The sequence below is a fragment of the Bidens hawaiensis genome, unplaced genomic scaffold, assembly GCF_021521415.1.
Source record: "Bidens hawaiensis isolate Kalapana, Puna unplaced genomic scaffold, B.hawaiensis_p1.1 tig00036757_1, whole genome shotgun sequence".
In the NCBI taxonomy this organism is placed as follows: domain Eukaryota; kingdom Viridiplantae; phylum Streptophyta; class Magnoliopsida; order Asterales; family Asteraceae; genus Bidens; species Bidens hawaiensis.
This window is the reverse complement of record NW_027505432.1, coordinates 81,014-97,230: the sequence shown is the minus strand read 5'-3', so window position 1 is coordinate 97,230 and position 16,217 is coordinate 81,014. Positions and strand designations below refer to the sequence as shown.

General features: G+C 36.6%; 2 protein-coding genes and 1 pseudogene across 3 annotated transcripts; 1 reads left to right on the top strand and 2 right to left on the bottom strand.

Annotated features, from left to right (window-relative positions):
* The first annotated feature begins 382 nt into the window (after window positions 1–382).
* On the top strand, window positions 383–1,361 carry LOC143613152 (uncharacterized). The gene is made up of 3 exons (XM_077086938.1): window positions 383–493; window positions 576–742; window positions 1,094–1,361. The coding sequence occupies exons 1-3, from the start codon at window positions 383–385 to the stop codon at window positions 1,359–1,361; spliced, it is 546 nt and encodes a 181-aa protein (XP_076943053.1).
* A 113-nt stretch (window positions 1,362–1,474) lies between these two features.
* Window positions 1,475–3,216, bottom strand: LOC143613156 (multiprotein-bridging factor 1b-like; annotated as a pseudogene). The gene is made up of 4 exons (XR_013150065.1): window positions 3,076–3,216; window positions 2,022–2,105; window positions 1,870–1,952; window positions 1,475–1,783 (listed from the first exon to the last, which is right to left on the bottom strand). The product of XR_013150065.1 is annotated as a multiprotein-bridging factor 1b-like (transcript).
* Window positions 3,217–10,880: 7,664 nt separating this feature from the next.
* LOC143613151 (TPR repeat-containing thioredoxin TTL1-like) lies at window positions 10,881–15,294 on the bottom strand. The gene is made up of 9 exons (XM_077086937.1): window positions 14,534–15,294; window positions 13,367–13,562; window positions 13,091–13,268; window positions 12,631–12,965; window positions 12,330–12,534; window positions 12,140–12,246; window positions 11,193–11,366; window positions 10,963–11,021; window positions 10,881–10,884 (listed from the first exon to the last, which is right to left on the bottom strand). The coding sequence occupies exons 1-9, from the start codon at window positions 15,292–15,294 to the stop codon at window positions 10,881–10,883; spliced, it is 2,019 nt and encodes a 672-aa protein (XP_076943052.1).
* Between the last annotated feature and the right edge of the window lie 923 nt (window positions 15,295–16,217).

The window sequence follows — 16,217 nt, the reverse complement described above, 5'->3', positions numbered from 1 at the left end:
TGGCAAGGAATTTTTTTCTTGTGGTGTTGGTAATTTTTGGTGCTTGGATTTATAACTATCTGGAGTCAAACTTTCCAGGTCGAGTCACATAATAAGATGACGGTGTCATAATTAATGTACATTGGTGTTGACCAACTAGGTGTCGTGTTTAAATTATTGATTTAAGTTTTTGACGTAAATAGGTGACGTGTTTCGCTTCCTAGACATGTTTTGTGTACTCCAAGAAACATATGAATTTTACCATGATATCAAAGACTAGAATCCATATACAAGGGACAAAACAAACGTTACTAACTAGATGAAACACATGTATATATATGCACAAATTATATGTAAACATGTGTTTCATTCAAGATTTTGATAGCCTCATAGAAGTATAAGCATGGAAGGTCATGATCAAGAAAGTTCTAGAGTTAAACTCAATGCGATTGTTGCGACAGTCGGCTTATTATCAGCCACTCTTGGTTTTGCTGCGGAAGCCACAAAGATTCAGGTAAAACACATCAAATAAGCACGTACTTCAACACACGCATAGAGATCATATACTTGCATGACATGCATAAATGTACATGCAGCTTGAAGAGATTCAGAACATATACAGAATGGGATGCACATATCCCGAACACTCAGGCGCCACAGCTCTTGCGGTGGTGGCGCTTGTTACACTTTTGGGTTTCCGTGTTTATTGCCCTGGAACTCGAAGCCAATCTTCGTCGGTTCAACTCTCTCGTTATTTATCATGGTAACTTTTTATTGTCTTTAGATTTTAGAAAATAAAATATTGTCTATAAATTTTTAACTACTTTAAAAACGAAATATAAATTTACCTTATGTTTTTGGGTAGATTTGCAATGTCAATAAAACATAAAACTTTGGATTAAAAATAAGTATAATCTTTAATAAAAAAAATAGATCAGTAAATTAGATTTTAGAAAGAAAATAAACAAAAATTGAAATCTAGTCCAAGAACCCGGTCTGCTTGGACCAGCAGTCGGAGCTGTGTTCATCGCCAAAAATAACAGCATAAACCGCACATTTGTAACTCTGTTGATGCTATGCTGTTCGACTGACCCGTTGATGGGACCTCATTTAGGGTGGCATGGTTTGTGGCAATGAGCTTTTATGTTGTTGGTTTGTTAATGGCCAAACTTCAAGGCCACCAGTACGAACCTCAAACAAACTTTCAACATTATGACAAGTGCAATGTGGTAAAGCCTGGTATTTTCAGTGCGGGTGCTTCCTTTGCTCTTACAAGCGTTGTCCTAGAGATCGTTTATTTGGTAACCGCAACACAGCATCAGACCGATAAGACTGCATCGAATCCTTCAACTGGTCAACCTTCTATCTTATCTATGTGTTAATACCAACAATTTACATTTTGGTTCCTGATGTGTAATCATTTTTCAGTTTTGTAATTGAAATAAATAATGTCCAATGTTGTATTTGCTTCACATGTTTTGGAACTAAGTTACTTGCCCATAGAATTCAAGTACTCACTGCCACAAACATAGTATTAAGGCAACTTCAAACTTGTCAAAACACCCAAACATAAAATTCACAATAACAGGATATCGGAATCATGCCGATAAGGCGATAACAAGGTGGTCAAAGTTCAAACGCAAGAAAACAAAAGATTTTGTGCAACTGTTACTTGTCTATTTCTTACCCCGAAGTTTCACACCAAGGGCCCGTTCCAGTTTGGTGATGAAGTGATGATCTGTTGGTTTGGTATAGCCTTCCCAGATTCATACTCCTGTATGATCTGAGGTTTCTCGTTGATAAGCTGCAATAACACACAAAGAGTTATGTTATGCAACTAATAATATCATAAGCCGAACCAGAGTTAGTTAAAAAAGGAAAGCCGTTAACCTGAGCAAGTTGAGATTGAGTAAGCTTCTTCTCGGTCCGACCCTGAATGATAGCTTTCTTCAACTCAGTCGGAACCTTTTCATCTGTTACAAAATAAAATCTTATTACGAACAAGTCTCATACGGGATACACGAAGTGTTAAGATGACTCACGAGTGAGATTTTCAGTCTCTTCATCAAGCTTTCTAGTGTTAAGAGAAGTGCTGCTGGATGCAGCCTTGTTTGAACCGGCAGTAGCTGCAAATATGAAAAAATAAAGATAATAAGCTTCTGTCAATTTGAATATTAAACAGACTAAAGGTCAAACTTCTGAAAGATGTGTCATATGCTTTCACGGTTGAGATTACCACAAAGGCACAAATTATAGTTAATTTTCTTAAGATGTGAATGATCACTTGTTAATGAATTCAGAAGTCCATGGCCAATCAACCAATCATATATCGTATGATTTAGTTATGTCAGATAGCTAAACCCCAAATTGATTCAAAAGAATACACTAATGAGCATCATCACGAACAGAACATGTAAATTCATCGAAGTAACGAAGAAATCTAACTAGGAGGGCAAACGAACCGAGCTGCTCGCGAGCTACCTGCTACTCAAGCTCAGATCAGCAGAAAACTCGAAACAAACCGAGTCTTTTCAAGCTTGAGCCGAGCCTGAGTCTCAAATAATGTTTAGTTATCAAGCACAAGATCGAGGCTTGTGTACTTTTAAGTTTCACCTCTTTTGGACTATGTCACACTACACAGCCTAGCTTGAGTCGAGCTTTGACTTGTTTAAGGTACTATACAAGTATACAACCTCGAGCCCAGCTTAGAGGCGTTAAAGGCTTTTCTCAAGATATATAAAAACAATTAAAATCATATATTAATTATTAAATAAACAAGAAATGAGCGGAACCTGAGCCGAGCTCAGGCTAAAAACAACAGCTCATGAGCCAAGCTCGAGCTCGACACCCCTAAATCTAACTCAGTAGGTACAAATCAATCAATTAACAACTAAGATGACATCAATTAATCCTAAAAACAAGTGAATACAAAACCCTAGCTCAGTACGAACACAAGCCCTAATAATAAACAAATTGAACATGTGAGCATACATAATCTTCATTTCCGCAACATAAAAGCGTGTGATGATATTAAAACCATCGAAAACCTAATTCCAGAACTGATGAACACGTGTGTATATGAAATTGGATACAAACCCTTGCGTACGGTCTCGATCTCAGCACCGGCGCGACGTGCGGCGTTGACGGCTTTCTCGTCCTTACGAGCGGCGGCGGTCGGAGCTTTCTTCCGGATCACTACCGGCTCCCAGTCTTGTGCGATGTGGCCTGACATTTTTAATATTTTCTTCTTATTATTCTTAGTCTACGAATGATAATAAAAGGATCAATTTGCTGGATGTGAATGTTATAAAGGGTAACAATTTGGGGTGTTTGGTTACGAGGTCAAGGTGTAGAAGTGTAGCATTCTGGCATCCACGTTTTTTGAAAATGTTAATCCAAACTAGGCCTGAAGAACCGAGCGTTCGGGAACTATTCGTGAACCGTTCGGCGGAAAGTTCGTTTGTATTCGTTTATTTAATAAACGAACGAACATGAACACATGTTCCGTTCGTTCATTTATGTTCATAAACGTTCGTTTATGTCTGTTTATTTATGTTCGTTTATTTATTAATATAAAATAATTAAATATTATCTAGATAGGTTATCTGCTCAAATGTTTTATATTTGTTAATTTGTGTTCGTTTAATTGTCTTCATGTAAGTTTGTTTGTATTCATTTACATTTGTTCATGTATGTTCGTTTATCTTTGTTCAATTATATTCATTTAGATTTTAAACAAACGGACACAAATGTCCTTTTTTAAATAAGCGAACATGAACATAAATATTTGTTCGATTAAGTGTTCGTGTTCATTTAAAGTTAAATGAACAAACATGAACATGTCTTGTTCGTGTTCGTTCAGTTCGTTTACAGCCCTAATCCAAACTTGTTTAACACGTTACCATAATTCTCTTCATTTCTATGCTTCATAACAAGTAAGGGTGCAAACGAGCTGAGCCCGAGCTCGACTAGGCTCGAGCACGGCTCGTTTAATTTACACATAGCTCGAGCACGAGCACGGCTTGTTTCGAGCTTTATTTTCAAAGCTCGACTCGTTTACTATTTATCAATTATTTTTTATATAATTATAATTATTTTTATATATTTTTTTCTATTATAATTTTATGTATTAAAAAATCTATATTATTTAGTTATTTTTATTTATTTTTTCATAACATCATACATATTAATTAATTATTATTTAACGCATATTTTAAAAAATATATAAATGACATGTTCGTTTAGGCTCGCGAGCCGGCTCGAGCTCGATAAGTGAAGCTCGGGCTCAGGCTTGATTATTAAACGAGCTTACTTCCCATGATATCTCAATTGCCAATGGCACCAAGAACGTATGGTTTAGATCATGATCAAACACAAGCAACAATTTACAAACAATTAATCAAACACCATAACTAAACAAACATTGCAAAGTCATTATTCTAGAAATCAAAGCATAACATAGTGTATCAATTAAACCTTACATCCAAGATGATCACCAAGAGGAACTAGCCACTCATGGTTTGAGAAATCATCATAATATCAATTGTATGCAACATCAAACGAATTAAAATGCACCAAACAATGATTACCCAATCCAAAGATATTGTTCTTCACTCTCCAAATTCGTCTCCCAATGTTTCTTGATGAAGAGATAATGAAAAGGTTAGTCAAAACGCCCAATTAAAGCTAAAGGAGACCGACTGTTACGATTGGACCGTGGTCTACGGTCCAGACCGTGGGCCACGGTTTGCCTTTTTCCCCATGGTATGGTGATCTTTGGAATTTCTTTGTCCAGTTGGACCGTGGTCCACGGTGGAGTCCATTTCCAGCTTCTTGTTTTCTTCATAACTTTCTCATTCCAACTCCGATTTTTTCACCGTTTTCACCCGTGTTCTCGTAACACCATTCTCTAGCTCCTCAAACCTGCAAACACACGAGCAACCGTAGTCAACTAATTCCACGGAATTAACATAATTCTGTAAGTATATTTATATTTTTTAATTCACTTAGTTGCTTCCCTACGGGTCACTCGTCAAGGGTAATAGGTGTTGCACGACCGTTTTTGAACCACTTTTAAGTTATAAAGTTGGTTAAAAGCGACCCATTATTACTTGTTTGATTTGAGTCGACCTATATAAACCCGTGTGGATATTTGTTACCCAGATTAATCTATCTATTGAGTTTGAGTAGCTTGTCAGGCTTAATTATTTCATAGGTAATAAAAGAAAACAATGTTTCAAAATATAATGTACTAGGATAGTGGCCCGTGTTACACACGAGTGAAAAAAATTTCAAACGTCATATATATATATAGCTATCATAAGAATTATTTAATTAGTTATAAATAATTAATTATAGTCAAAATCGGTTTTTAAATCATTTGAAAGGAAATAGCTGGTTATGATTCTAGAAAACAGTAATTAGTGAATTATGTGGCAATTATGGAGATGGAAATCTTGAAAGCTTATGTGGACATCCTATTTGAAGGTCATGTGGATATCTTGTTTTGCTTTAATAGTATAGTAAGAAGATTAGCATTAGGATTAAAATTAATTGATTAATTACGTGGAAATTATAAGCATGGAAAGTGGATGACATGGAACATTAGGTGGACACCCTGAGAGAAGGACAAGTGGACAAATTGGTTTTCCTTTAATATATTAGTTAGATGTAATAAAGTCAAAGTAAATGTTAAGGCGTGTCTTGACAACCAACATGTATTTATTCCTTTTGCTTTTGACATTTTTGGTTTCCTCGCGCCTGAAGCTGTGGAGTTACTTACCTGTGTTCAGCGGGTTATGCATAGTAATATTATGACTCGAAGATCAGCAAATGCAGTTTTTAAAAGATTGGGTTTTGCAATTCAAAAATGGGTAGCGGCGCAGCTTGTTGCCTGCTTGTCTTTTGTATCAATGTAATCTAAACATTGAAATTTTTTCTATTTAGGTTGGTTAAAAAAATGTTAAGTTATGAATTCAAAACTTTAAATGTTAAGTTTGACCAATGCTTGTGTTATATATTGGTTTAAATGTTAATTAGCATTAAGATTAAAAATTAATTGATTAATTACGTGGAAATTATAAGCATGGAAAGTGGATGACATGGACATTAGGTGGACACCCTAAGAGAAGGATAAGTGGACAGATTGGTTTTGCTTTAATATATTAGTTAGATTGGTGTTATTTTAGGACAAGCACCATCTGAGTCCATATTACATCATAATTATTACAAATCAAGCATATAATCTACATATGTAGTTAGACGTCATGTCAACATTCATGCACCGAGGATTATACATCGTAGAGTCTATTCCTTGTTACTAACAGGTGGTGTACACATAGATATTGTAGAAAAACAAGTGAAAGTCATTAAACTTGAGCAATACAAGGGTGTATCAATGATGAAACCATGAAATAATTCATTCTTTAAAACATCTTTATCATAAAGGCATGTCATGTCATGTCTTCAATGTAGGCATCTTATCACAACTAAAGCATGCCTTTAATGTATGTATCTTACAATAATCCTTATCCTATCATGAAGTCTTGCTAATCTTTTTATCTTGTCCGAGGATTAGTCCTTCGCTCGACTCATCGACTGAACGCATGCAGTTCTTGTGATTGTATTTATCTTTTTGCCACACAATACTCATAACATATCCTTATTGTTAAAAACTTGTTTTAATGACACAAAGACATCACATATTTTGTTGTACAACCATAATTTAAATAGTTGTTTCATCCCATAGCCCTTTGCAATGTTATATGTATATACTTAGGTTTATTTATTGTCTACGCATTTCTATGTTCCATCATATTCTTTTACCATGTTCATCTTGTTACTCATTTGTTAGGTCTTCTTAATAAACTTCATGACTAAGGTGTTGTTTGTTTTTCTGAAAAAAGGTCTCCGCATGCTCTTTTATTCGCGCCATGCAGACCACACGCAGACATTGCCATATGCAGACTGTTTGTTTTCTCGGAGACGTTTCTTTAAAAAAACATCTGCGCAGGCTTTTCTTGGTGCAGACTTGGCTCATCCACTTCTGAGATATTTTAAAATCCGCAGTGTTACAACACCACACCCTACCAACACTCACTGTCTACCACCACCACTGTCCACCCACCGTCCTCCACCACCACCGTCCATCGCCACCACCCACTGTTTTCCACCACCACCACCGTCCACCCCCACCACCCACCCACTGCCCGCCACCACCACCCATCGTCATCCACCACCACCGTCCACCACCACCCACCATCTGCCACCACCACCCCACCACTACCATTATCACCATCCAGAACCACCACCACAGTTTGTACACCACTACCAATTTATTTTAGCAATCTGCATACGTTAAAAAACAAAACAATCTTCTTCTTGCAGACTACAGAGGTTTGGTCCGTCTCTTCTTCTACAGATGTGGTCCGCAGACTGCAGACATTTTACCTTTAAAAAAAAAACAACGCATAACTTAATTCCATGTCTAGTGTCATCTGACTTCATTTATGTTATATAACAATATATGATATAAATGGCATGATCAGGCATAAAGAACTCAAGGAATTAAATTTCAACACACCAATAAGCACATGCTTTGTCTATTTCATATATGCTGTGCTTACACACACAATGGTTTATAAGTTCGACACTCACATATTGGGCATTTTTATGTGTACTTGGGTTTCACAAATCATTGCGTTACCATAAGTCATGAGAATCCCTTCTATAACGGGATTGCAAAGCAAAATAACATAAATAATAGGGGTGTCAATCGTGTCGGGTTGGCGGGTTAACAGGTTGCGGGCTACAATGTGCAATCAGAACCCGACCCATGTTATTATTTGTGCCAAAAACTTCAACGATTTTAAAATACGGGTTAACCCGAACACGATCTATTTAACCTATTTTAAAATATAAAAAATAAAAACAAAATTGATATTATTTAGAGTCAGTAGAGTAATGATTAGTATTGATATTTATTTTTGATTTTTATTAAAAATCTTGAAAATGAATTGGTATCTTAAGAAAAACGAAAAAAAAAACACGAATAAAAATATAATTACAAAAGTTTTTTACTAGCTAAACGAGTCAACCCGAACCCAGCCCATTTTTAAACGGTTTGTGTTAGTTGATCCAAAACCTGTTTTTTTTCGTATCGGGTTCGAGTCGTGTGAACAATTGCCGCCCATAATAATTAACATAGAACAAAATGGACCTATTTTTTATAGCTCAATGCTAACCATGAACCATTCAACCTAATCTGAATCAAAACGTGCATTTGTAAACCCTACAATACAATAGTCTTCAAAATAATATTACGATCAAAACCACTTGTAGTCTAGCAGTATCAGAGTTTGAATAACAACTCTAAGATGCAAGAATTGATAGTGTTACAAACACTAAACCCCAACTTATACCATGCGTAGTGGAACATTTTGGGAGACGTTTTAAGTGTCAAAACGCCATGTACCCGTAGTTTTGGCATGCATTTTGGGTGGCAAAGACTTGTATACATTTTATCATTACATATGTTTTTTGCAAAAATTTGAAATACTGACTGGACACCACATGACGTAAAACGCTAACAGAGTGTAAAGTTTTGACTACAAATAATCTTATAACTCGAATAACAATGTCAATAATATATGATAATAGGGATGAAATCGGTACCGTACTGGTACCGAAAATCCCGGTCTCGAAAATCATAAATTCTTGGTACCAGTACCCGTACCAAAATATTCAGTTTGGTACAGATACGTCACCGATTTTGAAGGTAAAAATTCAAGAAATACCAGTACCAGACCGTACCGTACAGGTATCAATACCGTAAAGGTCCCGAAACTCAAAAGTTTGATACCGATTTGTTGCCGACGATACCAAATCGATATCAATTTTGATACTGGTACCGAATTTGCTCATACCCCACCCCATCCCATCCCATCCCATGTACCATGTATATCCCATTTACCACTTCATTGGAACTTTAGCCGCCCACTTTTCACTTTAGCTCACATTCACTTTCTCTCTCTAAAAACCACTCTTTTTGATTATCAATTCATTATCATATCGTAGCGTAAACCTTCAATGGCGAACAGCAATCTTCCTCGACGAATCATCAAGGTACGTAATCATCATTTCACCAATCACCGTATCCTATCTCTAAACCCTAACTTTACGTTGTGTAATTGATCCAGGAAACTCAGCGCTTACTCAGCGAACCAGGTGACTTGTTTAAACCTAATTCCTTCAATTATTATACAGTTTAATATTATGTGTTGCAATTTTGTGAGGATTATTATTTAGATTAGTTACTGTAAGTTAATTGTGTTTATCGTTGATTTGTGGTTAATTATAATCAATTAATGGTGTAAGGTGCTTTCACTTTAATAGCTTCTTTGTTGCTTAACATCTGGTGATAATTCAATGAATACCGTTCTATAAACTTGACCTCGTCACAAAATCCAGTAACCTTTCAATAATACCAGTTACTCATAGCTACAAATATAACAACAGAACAGAAATAAAATTGTGGATTACCGTCGTTTTGTCCACCAAAGCCAACGTCACAGCTTCTCGCGTCTTCCAATGACTCCATACTCATCCTTTATGTAAGTTTAGTTTCTATTTAAATCATTCACCACTCTATCTCAAAGATCTTATCTATAAAAGTCATAAGTTAATTACTTAATAATATCTGGACTCAAACTTTATGTTTAAAAAATGAAATATGAATTGGGATGTTTCTTTTGTTTTCTTTTTTCATTTTTTTTGAAAGATAAACTTCAAAAAAAAAGTATTTTTTTAATTAGAAAATATTGAGAAGAATATCTAAAGTTGATTCAAAATGAATTGTCCCATAAGTCAACATTAACTAAGTTACATAATAAATGACTAGTCGTTAGGTCACGTATTTTTTTATATAAAAATAATATTTTGGTAATTAATATTTAGCAACTTTTATAGTTATATCATTTATGGAGACAACCGCTTTTTGACCAATTCTGTTGCCTTGTCGTTCTTCCTTTGACTAATTTGCTTTCAGGTTTCAACATCTCCAATTCTTTATGCATAATTGTATATTTGTATATAAATATCTGCTTGCTTGTGACCATCATACATTACATTTATTATAGCATAATTTTGTAAATGAATACTCTGAATTAAAAATATACACATTTTTTCAGTTTTGTATAGTATTGTACCAGAAAAAATTCTGAATGAAAAATAAATAAATGACCGAAACCAATTAAACCATTGAAACAAGTCAGCCGGTTTAAAGCGTGTACGAATATACACTATAGTTTACTGTTCAAAACATTAAACCAAGTCATATAACATTTATTATTTACCCTTTCTATTTTAGGAATATAAAGTTAACCATATAAAGTTATCATGCATATTATATTCACTAACTATCCTTGTCACTTTTAATAATTTAATACAAAAACATGCTATAAAAATAAAAAATGTTAATGTTTTTTAAAACCGTTTTAACAGTCGAAACTAGCTATCATGACCAACCCAACCAACCTGACCGGTTTGATTTGTCTTGATCCTAAAAAATGTAATTCACAATTCGGCCTAAAATTTTCGCTAAAACCTGCGTAGCCAAGCCTTGAACACCCCTAAACCGAAAAACAACCAAAACCTCCAAGAAATTGAGGCCGTCTTCTATCACCACCACCATTTAGCCGCCTAGCCTGATTGTAAATGAACCGAACAAATACAAAAATCTTTGTTTGTGATCATTTAACTATAACTGAACAAATGAACAAATACGCCCACATAATATTCAAGCGTAGAATACAATAACCGCATACATTCATATGTATGTAGGAAGTTTAATGTAAAAACACTTTTTTTTTGTGTAGATTACAATGACCACATACATTTATGCACTACCTACAAACACATATGCAGTAAACAACACAATGACCAGTAAAGTGGCGCGTGTTTTGTGTGCTGAAAATAATTGTAAACCATATCTGAATAAGAATCAGAATCATAAAGTACGCTAATATAAATGAAAGAATAGAATTCTGCAACAAAAAATAAAAATAAAAATACAAAAAGACTAAGCTAGAAGCTTTATACCCCCATATTCTAATGGTCATGTCACAAGGTTAACGAAACAATTTGTATGTTGAGGAGAGGGGTGCAATTACCATATTCTCCTTCATCAAATGCTATATGGGCACTACTAAGTGTACAACATATCCCAACCGCGGGCCATTTAGAGTGTAATGCCGCAATGACGACTCCAACACTTCCGGGCTCGGACAAACCATTTCCTTCACACGAAGGCCCTTTTTGTAAATCTTGATTGTCGGCACCACCCTCACGTTCTCAGCATTTGCAATTTCCGGGCTTTCTTCCAAATCCACCTTTTCGTCAGAAGAAAAATATATGGTTAAATGTATGCCGCCATAAGCGTGTTATGTTTACTATAAAACAGGCCAAATGTTTTGGACCCAACCCGAGCCATAGGGTTGTAATTGGTTTGAACCAGGTCAAACTTGATCCTTTCCCTCTTACAAAACTGGGTTGGGGCCCGGAACCTGTTTCACCAAAAACCAGGTTTGACTTCCTTTGCCCCAACCCGACCCGCTTTCACCAAAAACAAGGTTTGACTTTCTTTGACCCAACCTGACCCACTTTCACCAAAAGCAAGGTTGACTTTCTTTGACACAACCGGACCCTTTCACCAAAATTAAGTTTCTTTGACCCAACCCGACCTGCAAAAAACGGGTTGACTTTATTTGACCCAACCAGACCCGCAAAAAACCAGGTTGACTTTCTTTCACCCAAACCAACCTGCTTTCACCAAAAACTAGGTTTGTCTTTCTGACCCAACCCGGTTTCACCAAAAACCGGGTTTGACTATCTTTGACCCAACCCAACCAGTTTCAACACGAACCAGTTTGGGCCAAAAACCCGATTTTTGCACCTCTAGATCATGTGATCTCATGACGGCCCACCAAACCATGGTTGACTTGGTTTGGGCCAGGTTGGGTTGGCCCATTAGACAAACCGCCACCTATGTGGTGCAAATGGGCCGGTTGGTGCAGTCACATAAAGGTCAAACGGGCTAAAATGCATCGGCTCAAGCCAATCAGACAAAACAACAAACAAATCAAACCAGATTATTATATCTTACCTTGAGAAAACTAACAGATGGATACCGACTGCAAAGTGTTTCAAAAGATGGAATTATCTGCTTGCATTGAAGATCCGATAACGTTTTATAAAGAACAACTGAAGCTCCTGCAGTTTCAAACTTCAAAAATTCAACGAACAAAAAACATAACATTCATAAACAACATTAAACAACCCAAATGAAAACGAACCCGATGAAGCAACTGCAGCTTTAAACTGGTCAAGATTGGCAACAACTTCAACTTCACCCCCAAACTTCATATTATTTACATCTTCGCCACGAGACTTCTTCAAAGCAACTTGAGCATGAAACAATGACTCAGCAATGTCATTATTGTTCGGCAGTTCCCTCCTCAAAATCTCATAATCTTTTACAGATTCATCCCACCTATCGAGCTACAATGACAAACGGGCCGGGTCGGATCAGCCCACAAAAGAAGATATTTTTACAAATATTATATCGTTAACTGATAAAAAGATAATGTTTGATACCTTGCTAAATGTGGCAGCACGTCTAAGAAGTGCTTTTGTGTAGTTTCGGTGGATAACGAGTGCTTGATTGCAATCCTCAAGTGATTTCTCATATTGGCCCAGCTTAAACCAACAAGCAGCCCGATTGCAAAAGAGAACCGGGTTCAATGGGTCGACTCGTAGCCCTTCACCATAAGCTGAACACGCTTCTGTGAGTCTTTCTGACTTGAAAAGATCATTGCCACGAGCTCGGGCCCGAGACACTGACCTGACGTTTTGAAGCAAATACGCAACCTCAACGTTTCGTGGGTCGATTTGACCTGACTTCTCAATTGAGCTCGTTGCATCCTCGAATCATGAAAATGAACAAAAAAGGTGTTTATTATCATATTAATAGAGAAGGCAATTTCAATCAATTTGACCCGACCTGTCCCATTTCTCGACCCATACACCCAGCCCGACCCCGCCCGTTTTGCTCACCTTCCCAATGCCATGTCGATCTGTGCACGAACAAACAAAATGTATGCCTCTGAAAGCATTCCAAAGAATTTCGTTTGGGAACACGAAGTTGCTTCAAATTTAGGCACATTCAAAAGATTTAAATTTGCTTCATCTAGTTGCCGAAGCTTCAATAGCGCTTCCGATTTACATGCAAATAGCTGTCAAATTCCATAACAAAAGCATTATAGATATATCTAAAAAAGTGACAGTAATCTAATTGCATCATAAATAACTTCAAAATTAGGTCACTTATTACCGGAGAACAAGCATCAGCACCAGAAGCAATGGCGGCATCACTCTCCCTTAAAACACCGTTCCAATCGCGCATTCGTCTCAAATCAGCGCACTTGTTTAAGTGCTTCTCCACCGTTCGCAATTTTTTCAGCTCGTTTGGGTCGGGTTGGCTCCCTGGATAACATAAGTGCTTCCTGGCGTTTTCAACGTGTCCTAAACTGCGATCGCAAAACATAAATTGTAAAACAAGTGAAAAATCATGCAATAAAAGTATTCGAATATGGGTTACTAAGTAATGATCATCAAGAAGAATATAAATTGTCGAACTATCTTGAGCAATAATCATAAAGTTTTTATCTTTAATAATGAAGAACAGGACATGAAAAGCAACTGTTGTCAGAAAAAGCAATACCAACCTGTAAATGGAACCATGCACAAAGTTACCATCTTTAACATGATCATCAAGAACAACAAGATTCAAACTTTAACATGATCATCAGGAACAACAAGTTTCAATCTTTAACATGATTCAAGAACAAGTTTCAATCTTTAACATGATATTAAAAAAACACCAAGTTTCATTCTTTAACATGATTCAAGAACAAGCTTCAATCTTTAACATGATTTAAAAAAAAACACCAAGTTTCAATCTTTAACATGATTTCAAGAACACCAAGTTTCAAACTTTAACATGATCATCAAGAACACCAAGTGTCAAAATTTTAACATGATCACCTAGAACAAAAAGTTTCAACTTTTAGCATTGATTTCAAGAACACCAAGTTTAAATCTTTAACAAAATCATCAAGAACACCAAGTTTCAATTTTTAACATGATTTTAAGAGCATCAAGTGTCAAATTTTAACATAATCATCAAGAACACCAAGTTTCAAATTTTAACATGATTTCAAGAACATCAAGTTTAAATCTTTAACATGATCATCAAGAACACCAAGTTTCAATTTTTTTAACATGATCATCATAAACACCAAGTTTCACTCTTTAACACGATTTCAAGAACACCAAGTTTCAATCTTTAACAAGATATCAACCATCAAGAACACCAAGTTTCAATCTTTAACAAGTCATCAACTATCAAAAGCACCAAGCTTCAATCATTAAACATCACCTAACATTCTCCATTCTTGAACCAAATCACAACAACCAAACTTCTTAAATAAACACTCACCTGATAAGAAAAGACCCCAACCGATGATGCGCCCTCACATACCCCGAATCCAACCTAACAGCCTCCTCACACTCCTTCACCGCCTCACTCAACCGGTTCAAACACATCAACGCCGCGGACCGGTTACAATGCAAAGAAGCATTACCAGGCTGCACCATTATTGCCCTATCATAATAACCCAATGCCTCCACAAAACACCCCTTTTTATACCTCTCATTCCCTAACCTCTTCAACTCGTCCGGATCCGTTACCAACCTCCTCGAATTCGACGAACTCAACGCACCCGAAACGACATTCTCACCGGGTTTGCTCCCGGACCCACCTCTCATTATACTCCCATGACCATAATTCCCAGTCCCCAAACTCAAAACCTCCGGTTTCGGGCTCTTCGCCATCATCCCTTTAACCGGTCTACCAGACGGACAAATATTCCCGGCCGGAAGCACATTACCCACCGGAGAAGTCACCGAACTTGTTCTCCGGGACCCACCACCGGCCGGTGAGCTTTCCACCGACAACTCGCCGGAGTGGTTGTTTCCGGTGCTGACGGTGGCAGCTTTCTCGGTCCGACCGGAAGCTGAACCAGAGGAGCTGGAACTGCTGCTGGCGGCCGGTCTAGCGGCTAAGGGTGAGACCGGAGAACCCAAATCGAGTTCACGAAAGTCGGGTTTGTTGGTGGTGTGAGTGTGAGGTTCGAAAGATAAAGACTTGCGGAGGCGATCGGAAAGAGTGGCCGGAATTGGGTTGCCGGAGTTTGACATATTATTGTTATGTTTAAATAAAGATTAATATAAAGGTTGAGGCTTTATGATGGGAAATGAAATGAAGAAAGAAAGGTGTTATTATTATTATTATTATTGTGAGTGCCAGTGAGGCTGAGAATGGAAAACAGCCACCGGCGGAAGATGACGTGGGAAAATAATAATAATAATAATAATATCATGGAATGGAACGAAGAAGAAAGGAAAAGAAAGGAAAGAGATGAAGGAGATGGGGATCTCGTGATTTAAATTGGGGTTTTAGAGAGAGAGAGAGATAGTGATGGTATTTTAGCTTTTACTTTCCTTTTTAGTTACTCTTCTTGCTAGTAAAAAGACATATGGATGAGCAAACGGGTACAGGTACTAATTTGATACTGGTGCTGGATTTGTTATTATAGACTTTTTGATGTTTTAAGACTGGTATGGTTCGGTTCAGTACCGGTATTTTTTGAATTTTTGTTTTTGATACCGGTACTGGTAGCAGGATTTTGGGAAAATCAAGGTCGAGATTTCTGGTGTCGGGGTTTGATAACGAGGCTCGTCTCTGTTTGACAATAAGAGAATTCACATTCTATCCACTAAATAATGTATAAATAATGTGAGTGATGTTATTATAGTTTAGGATATTATGAGTAGATGGCAGAGAAAATGTGATGGGTTTTTTTTGTATATTTGAAAATTTTATGTAACATCTTATTAACTTTTTTATATTTTTTAAAGTGGTTGTGAGTAGATGAAAGAGAAACTGTAATTGTAAAGATATAAAAGTTATTATTTAATTGAAAATGAGAGAAAATATAGTTCTTTAGTGTAATTTTAGGTTTAGAAATACAGAAGGGATGAGAATGCTCTAAGTTTGGAGATTAGTCCATTGTAGCGGCACGAACTTGATTCGCAAAGATACCCTAACGTCTTCGCCGGTT

Coding starts and splice junctions, on each gene's coding strand:
- LOC143613151 (XM_077086937.1), bottom strand. CDS start 15,294: ATGTCAAACTCCGGCAACCCAATTCCGGCCACTCTTTCCGATCGCCTC. Junction 13,269..13,366: donor GTGCTGATGCTTGTTCTCCG/GTAATAAGTGAC, acceptor GGAATTTGACAG/CTATTTGCATGTAAATCGGA. Junction 11,022..11,192: donor GCCCGCGGTTGGGATATGTT/GTACACTTAGTA, acceptor TTTTTGTTGCAG/AATTCTATTCTTTCATTTAT.
- LOC143613152 (XM_077086938.1), top strand. CDS start 383: ATGGAAGGTCATGATCAAGAAAGTTCTAGAGTTAAACTCAATGCGATT. Junction 494..575: donor CGGAAGCCACAAAGATTCAG/GTAAAACACATC, acceptor ATGTACATGCAG/CTTGAAGAGATTCAGAACAT. Junction 743..1,093: donor CTCTCTCGTTATTTATCATG/GTAACTTTTTAT, acceptor GACCTCATTTAG/GGTGGCATGGTTTGTGGCAA.